Below are 15,815 nucleotides of genomic sequence, written 5' to 3' on the forward strand. Positions count from 1 at the left end.
TTGTGGTGTCCAGCACAATTTGAAGAAAGCTTTTTAATAAGTTGATCCAGTTTGCTTTCCATGTTTAAGGCCTATTAGGTTATTTGAAAACTATGGTAAATTATGCCTCTGGCTCATATTTTGCATCTCTGTTGTGTCTAGAGTTTTCTTTCTCTCTCTAACCTTGTAGCAGGAGACATTCAAAAGAACATTACCATCCCTTGCTGCATTTTACTTAACCAAGATATGACTCCTGGGGATAGTCTAATGTGGAGAAGAGCAGGAAGAAATCATCATGTGTCAGCATATTAATGCTCTAAATTAATGCACATCCTTCTTCATAAAAATGGTTTCTTCAATTCCAAGTCAAATAATATTGATTCTCAATGTGACACAAAGACAAGTGATCACTGTAATACAACTTAAAAAGCAGCCTGAAGAGTAGCTGAGGCAGGAGGGAATGAAAACTTGACAAGTGTTTTTGCCAAAGTGTCAGTAAAATTATTCTTTTAACGAAGACAAGAAATTTAAACATGCATAGGTAATTTAAAAGCCTTTTCTGAAATTCCAAGAGGAAAAAATGCTCTCTAATTTCCACCTTCTTAAATTGTGCTATTATTATTAGTATTAGTATGTAAGTAGCTCTAAACAAAATGTTTAATGTTTCGTAGAATATGAATTAATACATCACTGCCTTTCTATGGGAAAGTGTTTATATTCCAATATGTGGAACTATACATACATACAGCTTAATGTATGTATTCCAATAGGAACAAAACTTTTCCAGTTTTCTTTGTATTTCTTATAGCCAACCCTCAAAAAGAAGGAAATGCTTGGAAAAGCGATTCTCTTCATATTTCTCTCAGTATTAGGTTTATATGGGATACATGCTTGTAAATTCCATGTGCCCCATTTATCTATCAATTAAATTGATGGATTCAGTTGTCCTATAACACATTCCTGACTGTCTACCACCTCCAGTAGCACAATACATCACAACCTTTCTTTGAAAATGTTAAGATTGTCTCTGGTTCCTTCTGTCTCCTCAGTGTGTCTGTCTAACACACATCCAGGCACAATGCAGGCTCTAGGATATGGATGGCTTTTTTTCCATTGGAGGAAAATCCTTGCCTGAACCTCAAGTGTGGAACAGAAGCCAAACGGATGTGAGCTGAAAAATATCTCTGCTATGTCAGGGAAGCCAGGTCTGTTTTGGGTCAGACAACCAAGTGAGTCTCTCTCCTGAGAAACATCCAGCACGAGGAGAGGAAGAGATGCAGAGGAGTGTTGATACTGGAACTGGGCACAGAGAGCCAAGAGAGGTGCTGAATCATCTGATTCTTCCTACGTAAATCCGAGTCCTGTAGTACCAGATCCCTCCTGACTCAGCCGGCCTGACTCATCCTGTTCCCTGCTTGTGACTTCCTACATTTCCTCTCATGACAATCCTTTCCTCTTCCCCCACATAAACCAAGTCCCTTTGACATGATGGACACATTCAGTATCACAAGATTTTCTGTATCAGGGGTTTTTTTTCAGCTTTTTGCTGTTCCCCTGCGTATCAAGTCTGAACCACCTCCCCCGCTGCCACCCACTGCCTCTTCAAAACATGAGCACATACGTGGACACAAACACACAAAAGGCTTTCTAAAAACAAAATACATCATTCCCAGTAATTTCTGGAGTCACTATTAGCAGAGCAATCCATTGTTGAAAGTGTGTCAGTAGGGACCACCCCAGTGGGTAAGAGAGGAGTGGGGAGTGCCTTTTAGCACTGGGTTGTCCTCACCCTGGACCTGCTGGCTGCCTCTCTGGCTCTGTTTTCAGCTGTCCTAAACACCTTCTCAAAAATGAAATCTCCCCCTAAAGCCTGATGGGAAGGGGATGGAAAAGACTGTACAAAACTGAGGTATAAATTCATCTCAGCTGTTTAACAAGCCTGCTGTTAAAGTTATTACCCACTTCCCCTCTGCAGACAATGAGAAAAATGAAGCTACTCCATGTCACTCGTGCTGTGGCTTCAGAGAAATCCCTGCTGGAGGTTTCTCTTTCCATTAGTGACTAAAGTAGGAACCTGAAAAGTCTGTGAAGATTCATTTGCTGCTTTTAATGACTAAAGTTAGTGAAAATGTGTTCCAGTCCTGAAGTGGCTTGTGTCTGCACTGGCTGTGTAGGATGCCAGCTGCTCCAGGCAAAGAGGTGCCCTTCTTGGTATTTTATAGTGTAGTCATGAAATCCACTTCTTATGTGTGTTGATTGATATCCTGGGGACTTCAGATAGCATGCACAGCCATGGAAAACTCTCTGTGAAGAGCCAAGGTAATTGCAAAATGACTTACAACGAGGCATGGAAAGGCTACTGCAGATCCAGCTTTTGTTATAGTCCAGGTGCATCCTCCAGCCTTGAGGAAGGGAAAACGCACAGAATGTACCTGTGTGTTTGGTGGCCTGTTGAATTTTGTACTGAAGGTACTTAGGAAAATAAGGATTCACATTCCAGCTACTAGGAAACATGTCAAAGCCTTTCAAAGGAGAAAAAAAAAGTCAAATTCATGATCTATAATTATAACTCAGGAATTTATAAGGGGAATGGGGCTGTATTTTTCTAGGAAACCGTGTTAATGTCTTCAGTGTAGTATTGCTTAACATTTTTGCTTTCCAGCTCTGCACCCTCTTATTTGCATCTGCTTCTTTGCATTCCTCTGGGACAGAAACACTTGGTACTGCCAAGTTCTCCAGGGATTAAAACAGGGAGTTTGAATCTGCAATTCAGAACTTTGTGTGGTCCCATGGGCAGCTCAGAAAAGCTCCATGAAAGGAGCAGTGAACTCAGGCTCAGACAGGCTGGAGAGCAGCTTCCTCCCACAGAACCTCTAAAGGCTTTTGTCCCTACCTTCAGTATCCTCAAATTGCAGGGGAGAAACCACTGAGACAACACAATCTGCAAAAGGAAATTGGAAATGAGAAAGAGCCAAGCTCCACCTGCCGAAGATAAAAAATATTGGACTTTCTCTCCAAGAATTCTGGTAAACCCAGCACCTCTCCAAGCCCTTCCAGGGAAGCAGGATGACTTCCTGAGTCACACAGTAAGAAGTGAAGCATTTTCCTGCAAACTCTGAGCAAAATCCCCTGCAGGTCTGCTGAGAGATGCCAGCTCCAGTCCTGGGTGCTAAGTGGACATGTCAGTGCAGGACTGCACTGATAGAATTGATTCGTGGGGCACACCAGGGCAGCCACACAATTCTATCACTTCCAGATCCACAATCAGAGCTTATGATGCTGGATGAGAAACCTCCTTGTCTCACCACATAAATAAAAATATCAAAAAATAACTTGTTTTGCATGAATGCAAGTCTCCATTCTGAGATAAACAAATGTTCAGAAGGGTCCCTCATAATGGCTCATAGTTCAAAGTACACCCCTCTGTCAGTGGGGCCAGTGGAGCATTTATCCATTTTATGTACTCTGGATGACTTTCACTGTCCTCTGCCTCCTTTGATTAATGTGCCCAATTTTGCTATTTTCCAATTACTCACCAGCTACTAATGTAAAGTTAATGGGTGCCCTTACCAGGGCTTTGACAAACATGAAGGTGCTTGAATTCAGCCCTCCTTAAGTGTGCACTTTGTTGCTCATAGTGGAAGCCAGGGATGTGCAGCAGCAGGTTACACTGGGCTCCACAGTGTAAACAAGAGACATCACCAGCATGAAGACACAGTCAGTGCCTCACTGGGACTCTTGCACAGTGCCAAAAAATCCCGTCTGTGTTAATGTTGCCAATATTACACTGCATTAATGGAAATATTACATTACATTCATTACATTGCTGTTGTATAAAGCTGCACAATTCCCAGGCCAGCATGCAGCACACCCTTTTCCTTCGAGTGCATAAGAGAAAGCACCAATGAAGTTTGCTTTATAATGAAAAATACCAAATGCTTTAATATTACTTTCATAAGGAAAATCTGTTTTTATTTTCTGTCTCGGTTGTAAAAATGAAATATTTCCTTTCATATAGAGCCACAGCAAGTCTTTGGTTGGATACATTCTTCTATCCTTTTTGGACAGATATGATATAGAACAGAAATAAAGCTTTGAGAAATAAACTGAAATATATTTTCCACTCTCTTTGTCCTCTCCATCTGCAATACAATTGTGGTCATAGCAACATTGGTCCGTGGGTTATCTGGTTTTCTTCTCCCTTTATTCTTACAGGTTTTCAGCATCCGAGCTCAGCAGGATCAGAAAGGATTGAGAACAAGTGGAAGTAGGCACAGGTGGGTCTGGCACATCCACACTTCCAGGTGACCTGATGTGTTTGTACAGCCCATTGCTTTTCTCTCACAGAGATCACAGTGGGTGTTACTGCCCTTTTGGCTTTTCAGTAAACATCTCAATTCTTTCTGGTTTCCTTTTCTGTAAGACTGGGTTCAAGCTGAACAGACTCAATCTTCCACTTCAGTTTCTTTATAGGGGTTAATGTGCAAGAAGAAAAACGAAGCCAATTTGGTAGCTATTTCAGAAGGGTTTGCTCACCTCAGGTATGCTGCAGTGTGGGTTGGAGTGATGGAATTTACCAAGGGAAGAAAAAGGAGAAACGGAAAAAAATTAAGTATTAAGAGATTATGTGGGGGGAAAAAAAGAAAGAAAACAAAAGACAGAAACAAAACAAAACAAACAGACAAAACCCAATCAAAACAAAGCAAGGAACAAAATTGATAGTGAAGCAGAGGCACAGAAAATATTGAATCCTGCACAAATTCTCGAATACTTGTCTTCTGTTGTGCTCTGAAAGAGTTAATCCTGGTGTCAGCCAGGAACCCTACTAATGACTCCTCTGCTCCTACCTCTTACATCAGCAGCAGATCAAGATCAAATTCAACATTGTTAAAAAGCAGGGAACAGCTATAAAATGAATCTCTAATGAACGGAGCAAAGGGTCAAAAGGGCACATTTGTTATTCAATAATCCAGTAAAACTTTTCCAGCTGCTGAGCAAAATACCTCTGTGCAATGCTAAAAATAAATGAGTTGGGTTCTTCTGATGCAGACATTTTTTGTGTGAGATAATTTCAGCAGGTCTGAAAGTCATCACAAGAGACTTGCTTCTGCCTTTTAGTGTGGTTGTTGTGGTACCTCCCATGCCTTTCACATTTTAAATGATTGCACAGTAATTCCCAGGCTCCACAAATGGAATGTACCTCAAAGGAGCCAGCCCTTGGTCCCCCACGCACTGCTGCTATTTTGGAGGCAGTCTGTGCTCATTGGAACAATCTTGGTTTTTTTTTCTTGTGACAGATCAAGCTAAAGGGTCAAACAGAGAAAAGAGATACACAAATAACAGATTCAAGGAGCTCCTTGCCAAAGGATGTCAGGAATGTGAAAGGTTTTCATGGCTGCAAGGAGGAGACTGGGCAGGTACTCAAAAGTTAGAGCTAATGAGAAGTTTTGGGCAGACAAGTCACACACCAAGTTAACAAAAATCCCATAAATTAGCTCTCAGACCTTGCACGTCTTCGATTCCAAACAGCTGAATGTTTTCTGAACCCCAGAAAATTGTATCTACAGACTTGGAACCTTTTTTGTTTTAGAGAAGTTCAGGAAGGAATCAAGTATTCACACAGAGATAAATTATCTATTTTGGCACAGCCGTGATCCTTGCAGGAGACACTTATTTTTTGGCTCAGAAAGTGTGTTTGCAGAATGCTTGTCATTCATGAAGAAATAAGAGTTTATAGAAGTTTGTGCCCCATAGGCAATAAATATGGATTAATATTCTGTACAGAAATATTCCCAAAACAAGGCTCTCTAAGAATACAGGATCAAATTCCAGCACACTTGGGAAGTGAGAAAATATTTTGATGTCAGTAAGAATTGCAATTAAAATCTTTAGTCAGATCTCAGGAAAATAACAATTGCTGTGTTTAAAAGAAGGCTGAAGCATTATAATTCCACATAAATGGCTACAGAAACCATTTGGCTTTCTACTGTTCGAACTCTGTCTCCAAGTATTTGCTTCCTTAGACAACAGAAAATAAAAATCAGCAGAAATTTGAAAAACAAAATCATGCCAGAATCTTTTGTTTTGTGTTGTTTTGCTTGTGCCTCATAGCTGGATGTAGCACCACTATCATTTTGTGAAAGCTTTTTGGACTGAGTTTTGGGGGTGTTTCTGATCTGCTTTCCCACCTCTGACATAAACCTGCAGCTGGTTTTGTACCCTGTATTTCAGATTCCCAGCTCCCTAAATCCCACTTTTGTGACTCTGTAAATGCATCAGCCACGGGAGCTGATGCAAGTGGCTGGAACCTCTTTTCGTACTCTATAATCTAATGCACTTAGCGAGCCAATGAATATGTGGGGAAGGAGGGGCTTTCTGTGCAGGGGAACAGCTGTTGAGCAGCAAAACCTTACCCAGAGCCAGGCAAACACACTCATTCACATCCTCAGTGGCTCTGTGCATCCAGGGCTGGCACAGCCCTCCTCCTCCCTCTGCACAAAGTGAGCAAACTTGCACAGAGAAGCAGAAAGGACAACGAACCTCAGCTGTGGAACATTTCAGCAGCTCCAGCAATGGCCTGGGTCAGTAATTTCTCCTGGTTAAACCACCTTGTTCTACATGAAGAACGTCTCAGGGGGTACCTGAACAGCACCGAGGACTATTTAACCTTCCTGTGCGGGCCCAGACGGAGCCACCTGTTCCTGCCCATGGCTCTGGTGTACTCGGTGATCTTCGTCGTCGGCGTCGTGGGCAACTTCTTGGTCTGCCTCGTCATCCTCAAGCACCACAACATGAAGACCCCGACCAACTATTACCTGTTCAGCCTGGCCGTGTCCGACCTGCTGGTGCTGCTTTTTGGGATGCCCCTGGAAGTCTACGAGATGTGGAGCAACTACCCCTTCCTGCTGGGGCCCGTGGGCTGCTACCTGAAGACGGCTCTGTTCGAGACCGTGTGCTTCGCCTCCATCCTGAGCGTGACGACGCTGAGCGTGGAGCGCTACATCGCCATCCTTCACCCATTCCGTGCCAAGCTGGACCGCACGCGCCGCCGCGCGCTCAGGACCATCCTGGGCCTCTGGCTGCTCTCCGTGCTCTTCGCCCTGCCCAACACGGGCACCCACGGCATCGTGCTGCAGCGCTTCCCCAATGGCACCCTGGTGCCCGGCTCGGCCACCTGCACCGTGGTCATGCCGCTGTGGATCTACAACTGCATTGTGCAGATCACCTCTCTGCTCTTCTATGTGCTGCCCATGGGGGTGATAAGTGTGCTGTACTATCTGATGGGGCTACGAGTAAGTGCTGCTCCAGCTGTGCTCAGTGTTTCCTTGCCTCGTTCTTGTGTGTTTGTGTCTAGATGTGGCGTTTGAGTGAGTTCTGCACCTTTTTGTTGCCCGTGTTTTTCCCAAAAAACAGCAAAAGTGTTACTCAGACCTCTGAAAATAGTAGATCCAACTTCTTCTCTGTTCTGAAATTAAATTTAGCTATGTTGGGGAATAAGTTACCCCAATCTTCTTATAAAAACTTACCCCCACTGCTGATCATATCTGAATGTTAATGAAACACCCAAATCTGTAGATTGATTCCAGCCTCTCAGAAATTCACACCTTTGCAGTAGGGACTAGAAAGAAATGGACCAAAAGGAAAATGTGAAAAGAATAAAAAGAAGTTGGCTAGTGATTGAACCTTGTGTACTATTTGTTTTCCCTTTTCTTGTGACTGTAGAATTTCCATTGCTTTACTTTCTTCTTTTCCTCCCTTGGAGCTGGTGGTAATATTCACTCGTTAAAACTCACAAAGCTCATAAACACAAATATTACCTTATTGCTGCAGCTAGCAAATTCAGCAATCATTTCTTTAAGCTACAGTTTTGTTTCACCAGGCTACCTTAGAGTTTATATTCCTTCTCTCTTCAGAAACTGGGAGTACTTTTGAAAAGTATCCATCATGTAAATGTGTGGATAAAATAATCAGGCTCACAGTGTTATAAAACTACACAGCACAACACTGAAATGCATTGCTAATGACAGTGACTTGATGACCGCTTTCTTCTCATAAGTTACAGACATTTAGACAATATAAATCCCATTTTATCACACCAAATGTGGCTTAAAGTTTACAGAGATGTGTCTGATCCCAGAGCAAGAAAGGGAGACAAATGAACTTATTAAATAATATGCAAGAAACTCAGCCAAATCTCTGCTGGTGTATATATTGTTTTGTTGTGCTGGCTGATATGTCCAGTTACCTGAAATTATACAGAAGCAATTTTTACTTACCCAGGAATTATCTGGATTAGATTATCCATCAAAAATCCACAGCAGATCATCGAGGCAATGAATGGGTTAAACTATCCCCAGTCTCTGGAGGCTCTTGAGGGGTCTTTACATAGTTTCAATGAATATTTTGCAAAATAAGACCTGAAGGGAATGAAAGGTGATGAAAATAGAGTTGTTACAAAAAGAGAAATCCCTGCATTTATAAAAGGAAGATATGAAGGCTGCAATAACTTCTATTTGCAGCAGCAGATATTCCTATACCCCATCCCAGAAGAGAAGCTTGGTACCAGAAGAGGGCTGATCCCCCAGGACTTCTGCAAATGCACACATTTGTCCAAGCTGTCTTTCCTAAACACAGCAATGTTCACTGTTTGTGCCTTTGTTTTTCTGTATATCCAGCTCAGACTTCCAAATTTTAACAGGATCCATCCTGGCTAGATCTGCATTATCTCCAAGTTGTGCTGGGCAAGATGATTTCATTTCTTCAACAGAAGTGATAGAAGAATGATGTATATGTATAATTTTCCAAGAGGAGACACCTTTTGTCTAGTCACAGAGGAGGAAATCTGTGAGACTTTAGCAACACCCTGCAGCCTCCTGAGTGCCATGTACCACTCACAGAATGTGGGGGAAAACTCAGGGTTGATCCTAAGCTTGTACAACAGCTCACATTCAGCAAACAGAGATGTAACCTTTTCATATCCATGCTTTGTAGAAAGGGCATTTCCTCACCAGTTTCTCCCTCAAGCTCTGCCACTGCTGGACAGTCTCAGGATGCAATGCAGATGGGGACAGGTGACCTGCCAAGCAGCCATGAGAAGGCAGCTAACATGGGTCACAGGCTGAGTTAATTTATAATTTACTTCCTTGAAAAATGTAAAAATACATTTGTCTTTTTCACTGGGAAATGGTTGCTTACCTCATTATCTACTTGGGTATAATTTTGAGGCTTGGTGCTTTAATATTGCAATGTTATGGTCAATTGATCGTTCCAGCACCAGTGTAAAGAAGAGAACACTGATCATTGCCCTGTAAACTCATTAGGCTTGATTATGGAAGCTTCCTGCTGCCTCTTTCATGGCGTTGCCATCATAGATACCTTTAGGATACATCCCTAAATCATCCAGGCTCTTCAAACCCAGTTCAGCTGTCGAGATACTGATTGCAACCCACAGCCAAAGAACTGAGGAGGGAGAGGAGAGGGACAGGGTGAGAACATTGGGCAGTAGCTGCTCGTGGAAGTTCATCCCTGGGACACTGATTGAGAGGGGATTGCTTGGGAAGAAGTCTGCAGCACAGCAGGGTTCAGTGCAAGGTCCCATTTCTCTCAAACAGATTCCTAAAAGGACACAGGCAGAGGTGCTGATCACTGCTTGTCTAAAATTCACAATCTATTTAACAAGGGTTTCTGACAGCATGGGCTGCATGATTCTTCTCCCAAGGTTCCAACTCTTCCCTTAGTCTCTCATCCCTTCATTAACTGGTGGTAATAATAATAATAATAATAATAATAATAATAATAATAATAATAATAAGAATAAGAAGAAGAAGAAGAAGAAGAAGAAGATGAAGAAGAATTTACACATAGTGGCAATTTTACTTTAGATGTCTTTGAAGCAAGACATCTTATTCTTGCCAATGCACATCTGGTCCAGATTTTATCATCAAAATCTATTTCTCCCCCCAAACCCCCAGCTGTAAAACACCCAGAATCATCTATGGGTGGTGACTGCCTTTGGCTAATTTCTGCAGAGCCCAGCACAGCTCTTCCAGAGGCTGTGTCCTTTCCATGGAGGTTGTTCAGCAGTCCTGGTTCTCCTTTGCCATGGGGTGAGCTGAGGGCACACTCAGGCTGCAGAGCAGCAGCAACTGCTTCAGCCAAACCTCTGAAACAGGCAGGACTGTAATCTTTAGCAGAAGCCTTGTGGGGTTTAAATATCAATTTTCCATCAGCTGGAGAGAAACTTTGATCACCACTGGTGTCAGACAGGCCAAGGAGTTTATAGAAAACAGCTTTGCTTTTGCAGATTACAGAAAACAGTCATTCTTTTGCAGTGGCCTCACTATGTTTGTCTGGGGATAGGTGAGACCCTAATTTCACTCAGCCTTTTGATTTCTGGGATGAAATGCTATAGTTAATAAAGGTCTGGGGGGGAAATCCAATCTTCAGCTCCTTGCTCCAGTCACTTTTAATTCTCTTGCAGTGGAAGGGTAGCATTCATCTCAAACCTACACAGCCTCATACATCACAGTGATGTAAAATGAATCAGAACCTTGACTGGGGTTCTACCCCTCTCAAACCATTGGTGTTAACTCAAGTTACAACCATGGACTCATTTATTTATTTTTTTTCCCTCTCTGTTTGAAATGTTTCATTGTTTTATTAAACTGCAGCTGCTGAGTTGTTCTTACCTGTTACACCTTAATCATTTGAGGCTAAAGAAGAGCCTTACAGCATCATCAAAATGACAGATGGAAGGGGAAAAATAAAGATACATGTGTCTCTGGTTTATTACAGCATCAGCACACAGTACTCTGAGGCTTTGGAATATGCCTGGAATAGGTTACTGTTGAGACTGAAAACCACTGAAGGGAATCCAGGGGTTTTAATAAATCTGATAATTTATCAGTAAATGTGCTACAAATCAACTGAGTCCTTTTCTTAAGCAACTGTGGCTATGCCTAAAACTTACAAGGGGAATAATGCAAAATATGAGAAGCCAAATTGCATTATAATTGGCTATAATTCCATTTAGTTGTTTTTTTCCTTTTTATAAATAGACTAAAGAGAACATTGAAAGAAGGGTTCATTTCATCATCCTTACAGAAAAGTAATTATTAATCAGAAATCAGAAAACAAAGTCATGGTGTAAAAGGCAAAAGCAAATGGCACAACTAGCATGTCTTCACGAGGTTTTTACAAATCCAGAGTGATTTCTATCTTTTCACTCGTTCCTGATGTCGTCTCATGTATAATTAAGTTTTGGTACCAGTTTCTCTGCTTGAAAACAGACAAAGCTGTTGGCTAATCAGGAGTTCCCCCTGCAGGAAGCTGGGACCAAATATGGACTTTCCACATATGGTTTCTTTTGTATTCAAATCAATTGTCCTGTTTATGTAAACCTGATCTTTTCATCACCAAAGCGCCAGTCTTCTCATCATAAACATACTGGGTGATGATTAGATTACTGCTCCTTCTGTCCTTTTTTTTTTTTAAGTCCAAGAAAAACTACTGGAGAAAAACCTCTCCTCTTTGTGCCTGAGCAGTGTGTGGCTAAATCTGTGTATCATGCACCCTGCCCATCTGCAAGGCAGAATTTCTGGGTTGGTTCATTAGATGGGTTGAATATAAACTACTCCCAACACTCAGGACATGACACAAACTCCCTTGAATTCTACAGGATTTTTCCCAATGATTACAGCTCTGTTGTACTGAGGCCTCTCTGGGTATTTTTTGGATCATTGGTTTGTGCTCAATTGTGGGGAACACTTTTAGGAAAATAAACAAATGAGCAATATTTTGTTAGAGGAGAAAATAATGCCTAGTAAAATACTGTTGAAATGGAACATAAACTGTGAACCAAATATTGACTCGTTGAGAAAAGGTAAGTGGGGAAGGGAAATACAAATTTGCTGTAAATATATAGGTTCAGATGCATAAAATCTGCAGATTGTTTTGAACTTAAAACTTCCATGTTTTTCTGGACAAAAACTGAAATTTAAATACAGGATTTTTTTTCAGTGAGTCCCAAGTGGCTCCAGATTTTGCTTTCTCAATCTACAACTCTCAAAATATCAAACAGTTTGTGTCTGGAAGGGATGTGTTCTCTTGTCTAAGCTGCCCTTTGGCTTCTCTCCTTTTGGCAGTTGAAAGGAGATGAATCTTTGGAAGTGGAGGAAATGGCTGTGAATGTTCAGAGGCCATCCAGGAAATCAGTCACCAAGATGTTGTGTAAGTAGTGAGTCCTTCTGTGCTTTATTGACCACGAGCAGGAGTGTGACCAGATCCTGAAGGGCATTGAGCAAGTTCATTGGATACAAGAGCTATGAGTAGCTGTCATATTAAAAAAAAAAAAAAAAGCCTTATTGCTGTTTTATCTGGACTTGCAGGAGTGAAGCATCAGGGACAACTACCAAACGACTCAGAAACCAAATTTTCCTCCCCAGCACAAGAGGAGGTTGAGCAAAACTTTGTGGCAGATGCTTACATGGCAGTTTTCCAAAATCCCTCACTCTAAACTAGCTCTCACAGCCCTCCAGGGAGGATCCCCTTTTTCCAGAGTGCAAATTGTCTTTTACATTTTTATAGAATGTACATCTGTTTTGCATTACACCAAACTGTACTTTGGAGCCAGTCTGCTTTTCTGAGCCTCAATGGTTTTGGCCTCCATAGATACCTCAGCATTGCCTGGCTGTTTCCTGCTCTGTTTGAATGTCACTGTGTGTGCATGCATTGGGTTCTGCAATACAGAAATCAGTGGAAAGATTGTTCTTTTAGTTGGTCATGGTAAGACAGAAAGAATGGCAAAAGTTTAGAAACTGTGAATATGATTTATGTATTAAGTCTTCCATCCAGCTTTCAGAACTCTCTGCTCAGAGGGCTGCTGAACCATATCCTCCCATTTCTGACCTGTTTTTCTTCTCCCTTTTCTTCCATGCCAGTTGTCCTTGTGATAGTTTTTGCCATCTGCTGGGCTCCATTCCACATAGACCGACTTTTCTTCAGCTTTGTTGTGGAATGGACTGAGCCTTTGGCCAATACCTTCAACTTAATTCATGTGGTGTCAGGTAAAGTTTTCCTCTTCCATTTGCACAAGGACTGGCCAAAAAAAGCATTTGTGAGTGGTTTTACTTGGAATGTGTAGTCATTTATTTTGTAGGGGACATGAGACTTGAGTGGAAAATCTTCTTGGGGTTTGGTGAGCAGTGATGAGAACAGTGCCTGAATAAAAACTGCAGGCAGGTTTCTGCAGCTTTCAAGATCTGGATATGTTGAATTCACAAAGAATAAAAGAAAAAAAATATCATGCATCATTACTAACTGCTTTTAATTCTTGGGAATGTTCAGAAGTAAAAACTTCAGCTGCTTTTAAGAAGTACACAGGGGCAGGCAGCATCCTCCACAGGCTCTCTGGGGCAAATAGGAAACCTTGCCAAATGCAAGAGCCTTACATACTGCTCAGCACTGGGTGAGGAAACCAAATCTTTATGGCCTTGCCAACTATAAAATTAAGGTCTTTTCAAAGAGGAATCTTATTTTCAGTCTGCCATGGGAAAACACTGAATGTGGCCATTAGGCAGCTCAGACAAATCCAGTCCTGTGCCATTGTCCTGGTGAGTTGTAGGAAATTAGCTTCCCCTGGCTGGAAGTTATCCTCTGACAGCTTTGATGGGGCCCCAGCTGTGCAAATCCTGCTGTGGGGATGAGGGCAGTGCTGGAGGCAGGTCAGGGCAGCTCCAGAGAGAGCTGGCTCCTGAACAGCTGGAGGGACTGGGCTCCAATTGACATTCTCTGCCACTTTCCTCTCACTGCCATGAAAGCTGAGCTAACCTTGGTGAGACATCCCTCTGCTGTGCCAGGAAGGCAGCAGAGCTCCACTGCTGCTGTGTCCATCCTTGCACCCAAGCTTGGTGGAGCTGTACAGCCAACAAATAGATTTTCCTCTTCTGAGATGGGTCCACACACAAATGAATGTCTCTCTCTTCCCCCCACCCTTGTCCTCCCAGGTGTTTTCTTTTACCTGAGCTCTGCCACAAACCCCATCATTTACAACCTGCTGTCCCAGCGCTTCAGGATGGCTTTCCTCAGTGTGATCTCTCCTTGCTGCAAGCACTGTGCCCGTAAACATCCCACCTGCAAGATTTCATCCCAGAAGAGCATGTTTGTGATTCAGAATCACAATCTCATGGACTCTGCTGAAAACACGAGTCTCCCTGGCACACACAGGGCATCTGTCAGCAGCTCTCAGCTCTCCACTGGCCTGTGACTTCCCATGTTGTGATCCAGGTGAGAGAGAAGGTTAAGAAAATTACTTTAAGAAACTAAAGCAGAAGAAAACTTCCTAAAAGACTGATTTCAGCAAGAATTGTTCAGGAGGTGTCCCACCGAATGAATGAAGGAGGAGAGTGCATTTAGGACGTGTTAGGGAAGCACTGTATTACCCCCAGTCTAACGGGAGGGCTGGAAATCTGAGTTTGCTCACTGCAGGCTGTGCCAGCAAAGAGCTGCTTTAAAAGGTGAGAGACACTCCCTGTGCTGCCAGCACGGGAGAGAGAATCAGCTTAGCCAAGTCTTACCAAATAGCTTCTTTTGCAGCAAATGAAACATCCGTTTTTACTTATTTTGAAACAGGACAACTTTCTTCATAAGCTTTCTCTACCCACTTCTAGCTTTAGGTGAGCCAGTCCCACTTCCCTCTGCTACAACCTCCTCGAGGTATGGCTGCTGCAAACCTCTCCTGTCAGCATTAGCAAACAGGCAAGAATGAGAGCAGGGCTGATAAACACCAGCTACCAGCAACAGCTGTTTCTGGGCCAGAAGAACCAGGGAGCCAACAACTGTAAAATAAAAGTAAAGAAAACTTTTGCTTTCTGAGCTTCTTATCATTACTTCAGATATTTATGTGTTATCTCCACCAGTGAAGCCCTGTGGTTGTGCTTCAGCAGACTTCACTCCTCCTATACCAGGTGGATTGCAGAAGTCAGAGATCTACATGGATTAGCAATCACCAGGAAGGAGCCTGGACAGCACTGACAACAGAGGGAATTGGGACAAACCTTATACAAGGGCAATGAAAAGGGGAGTTTTGCAGTGATGTTGCATCTACTAAATTCAGGTTTTGCCATAAAGCAAAAGGTCTGATAAACTTCCCTGCATCCCAGTAATGCAAACATCCTGAAGGCAGTACACTCATATCAGAGCTGACAAATTCCTGGGCTCTGAGGACTACAGGGACAGAACCCTATAGAATTTTGTCAAGGGAGTTCAGGGAGGGTCCATTATGTGATAAAGAATTTTATAAAACTGTCTCACACGTTTCAAAGCCTGTTCATTGTGTTTCAGGGCAATGACTCTCGTGTGCATCCTGACACAGGGCTGGGTTTAGTCCCCATCTGGGCTCAGGCTTGGCATGCACTGCCACTGAGAATCATCCCAAGAGTGCCACCAGGGGACTGGCAGCTTCTTACACAGCCAGAGAACACTGAGCTATCACAGCAAACAAGAGCATTAGTCCCTGCAAGATGATACACTCTCCATAAAGACATTTTCCATTCTGGTCACTGGGGATCCAGATGACATTTCCTACCAAGGAGGAAGGGATTGTACTCCTGGTTACCACACTCTCTTTCTTTGTTTGCCCCAAAATTTTCTGTTTGATTCTCACTGTGGGACTCTGAGATGGGAGCCTCATGGCAGCTGGAGAGTCTCCTTTTCCTGGAGCATAAGGGGAATATTTTCAGACCCTTTTTCCCACCTGCAGTCTTGAGAAACATGCCTTGGAGAGGGGAAGAACCACACACAAGGCCCGCAGAGAAAAGGCCATTCCTGCTCCCTCAAGG

General features: G+C 42.7%; 1 protein-coding gene and 1 long non-coding RNA gene across 3 annotated transcripts in view; one reads left to right on the plus strand and one right to left on the minus strand.

Moving 5' to 3' along the window:
* Positions 1-3,929: 3,929 nt before the first annotated feature.
* The window catches only part of LOC148221964 (uncharacterized), a 167,711-nt gene continuing 155,825 nt past the window's right edge, over positions 3,930-15,815 (minus strand). The window contains exons 11-13 of the long non-coding RNA XR_015806968.1: positions 8,256-8,396; positions 7,506-7,597; positions 3,930-4,525 (exon numbers count right to left, since the gene is read on the minus strand). This is a non-coding gene — a long non-coding RNA (uncharacterized LOC148221964). The remainder of the gene's footprint in view (positions 4,526-7,505; positions 7,598-8,255; positions 8,397-15,815) is intronic.
* NMUR2 (neuromedin U receptor 2) lies at positions 6,220-14,841 on the plus strand. 2 transcript variants are annotated; one of them, XM_088173573.1, is made up of 5 exons: positions 6,220-7,271; positions 12,123-12,207; positions 12,918-13,043; positions 13,983-14,262; positions 14,646-14,841. In XM_088173573.1, exons 1-4 carry the CDS (start codon positions 6,552-6,554, stop codon positions 14,240-14,242), a joined length of 1,191 nt encoding a protein of 396 aa, XP_088029699.1. In that variant the 5' UTR covers positions 6,220-6,551; the 3' UTR covers positions 14,243-14,262; positions 14,646-14,841. The 2 variants fall into 2 exon arrangements, with proteins under 2 accessions (XP_088029699.1, XP_014731409.2); XM_014875923.2 differs by having other exon boundaries at positions 13,983-14,841.

Source organism: Sturnus vulgaris, chromosome 15 (assembly GCF_052056855.1).
Source record: "Sturnus vulgaris isolate bStuVul1 chromosome 15, bStuVul1.hap1, whole genome shotgun sequence".
In the NCBI taxonomy this organism is placed as follows: Eukaryota; Metazoa; Chordata; class Aves; order Passeriformes; family Sturnidae; genus Sturnus; species Sturnus vulgaris.

Excerpts from the sequence above, each read along its gene's own strand:
- NMUR2 (XM_014875923.2), top strand. The coding sequence starts at position 6,552 with ATGGCCTGGGTCAGTAATTTCTCCTGGTTAAACCACCTTGTTCTACAT. Across the intron at positions 7,272-12,122 it reads ACTATCTGATGGGGCTACGA|TTGAAAGGAGATGAATCTTT; the intron begins GTAAGTGCTGCT and ends TCCTTTTGGCAG. Across the intron at positions 13,044-13,982 it reads CTTAATTCATGTGGTGTCAG|GTGTTTTCTTTTACCTGAGC; the intron begins GTAAAGTTTTCC and ends TTGTCCTCCCAG.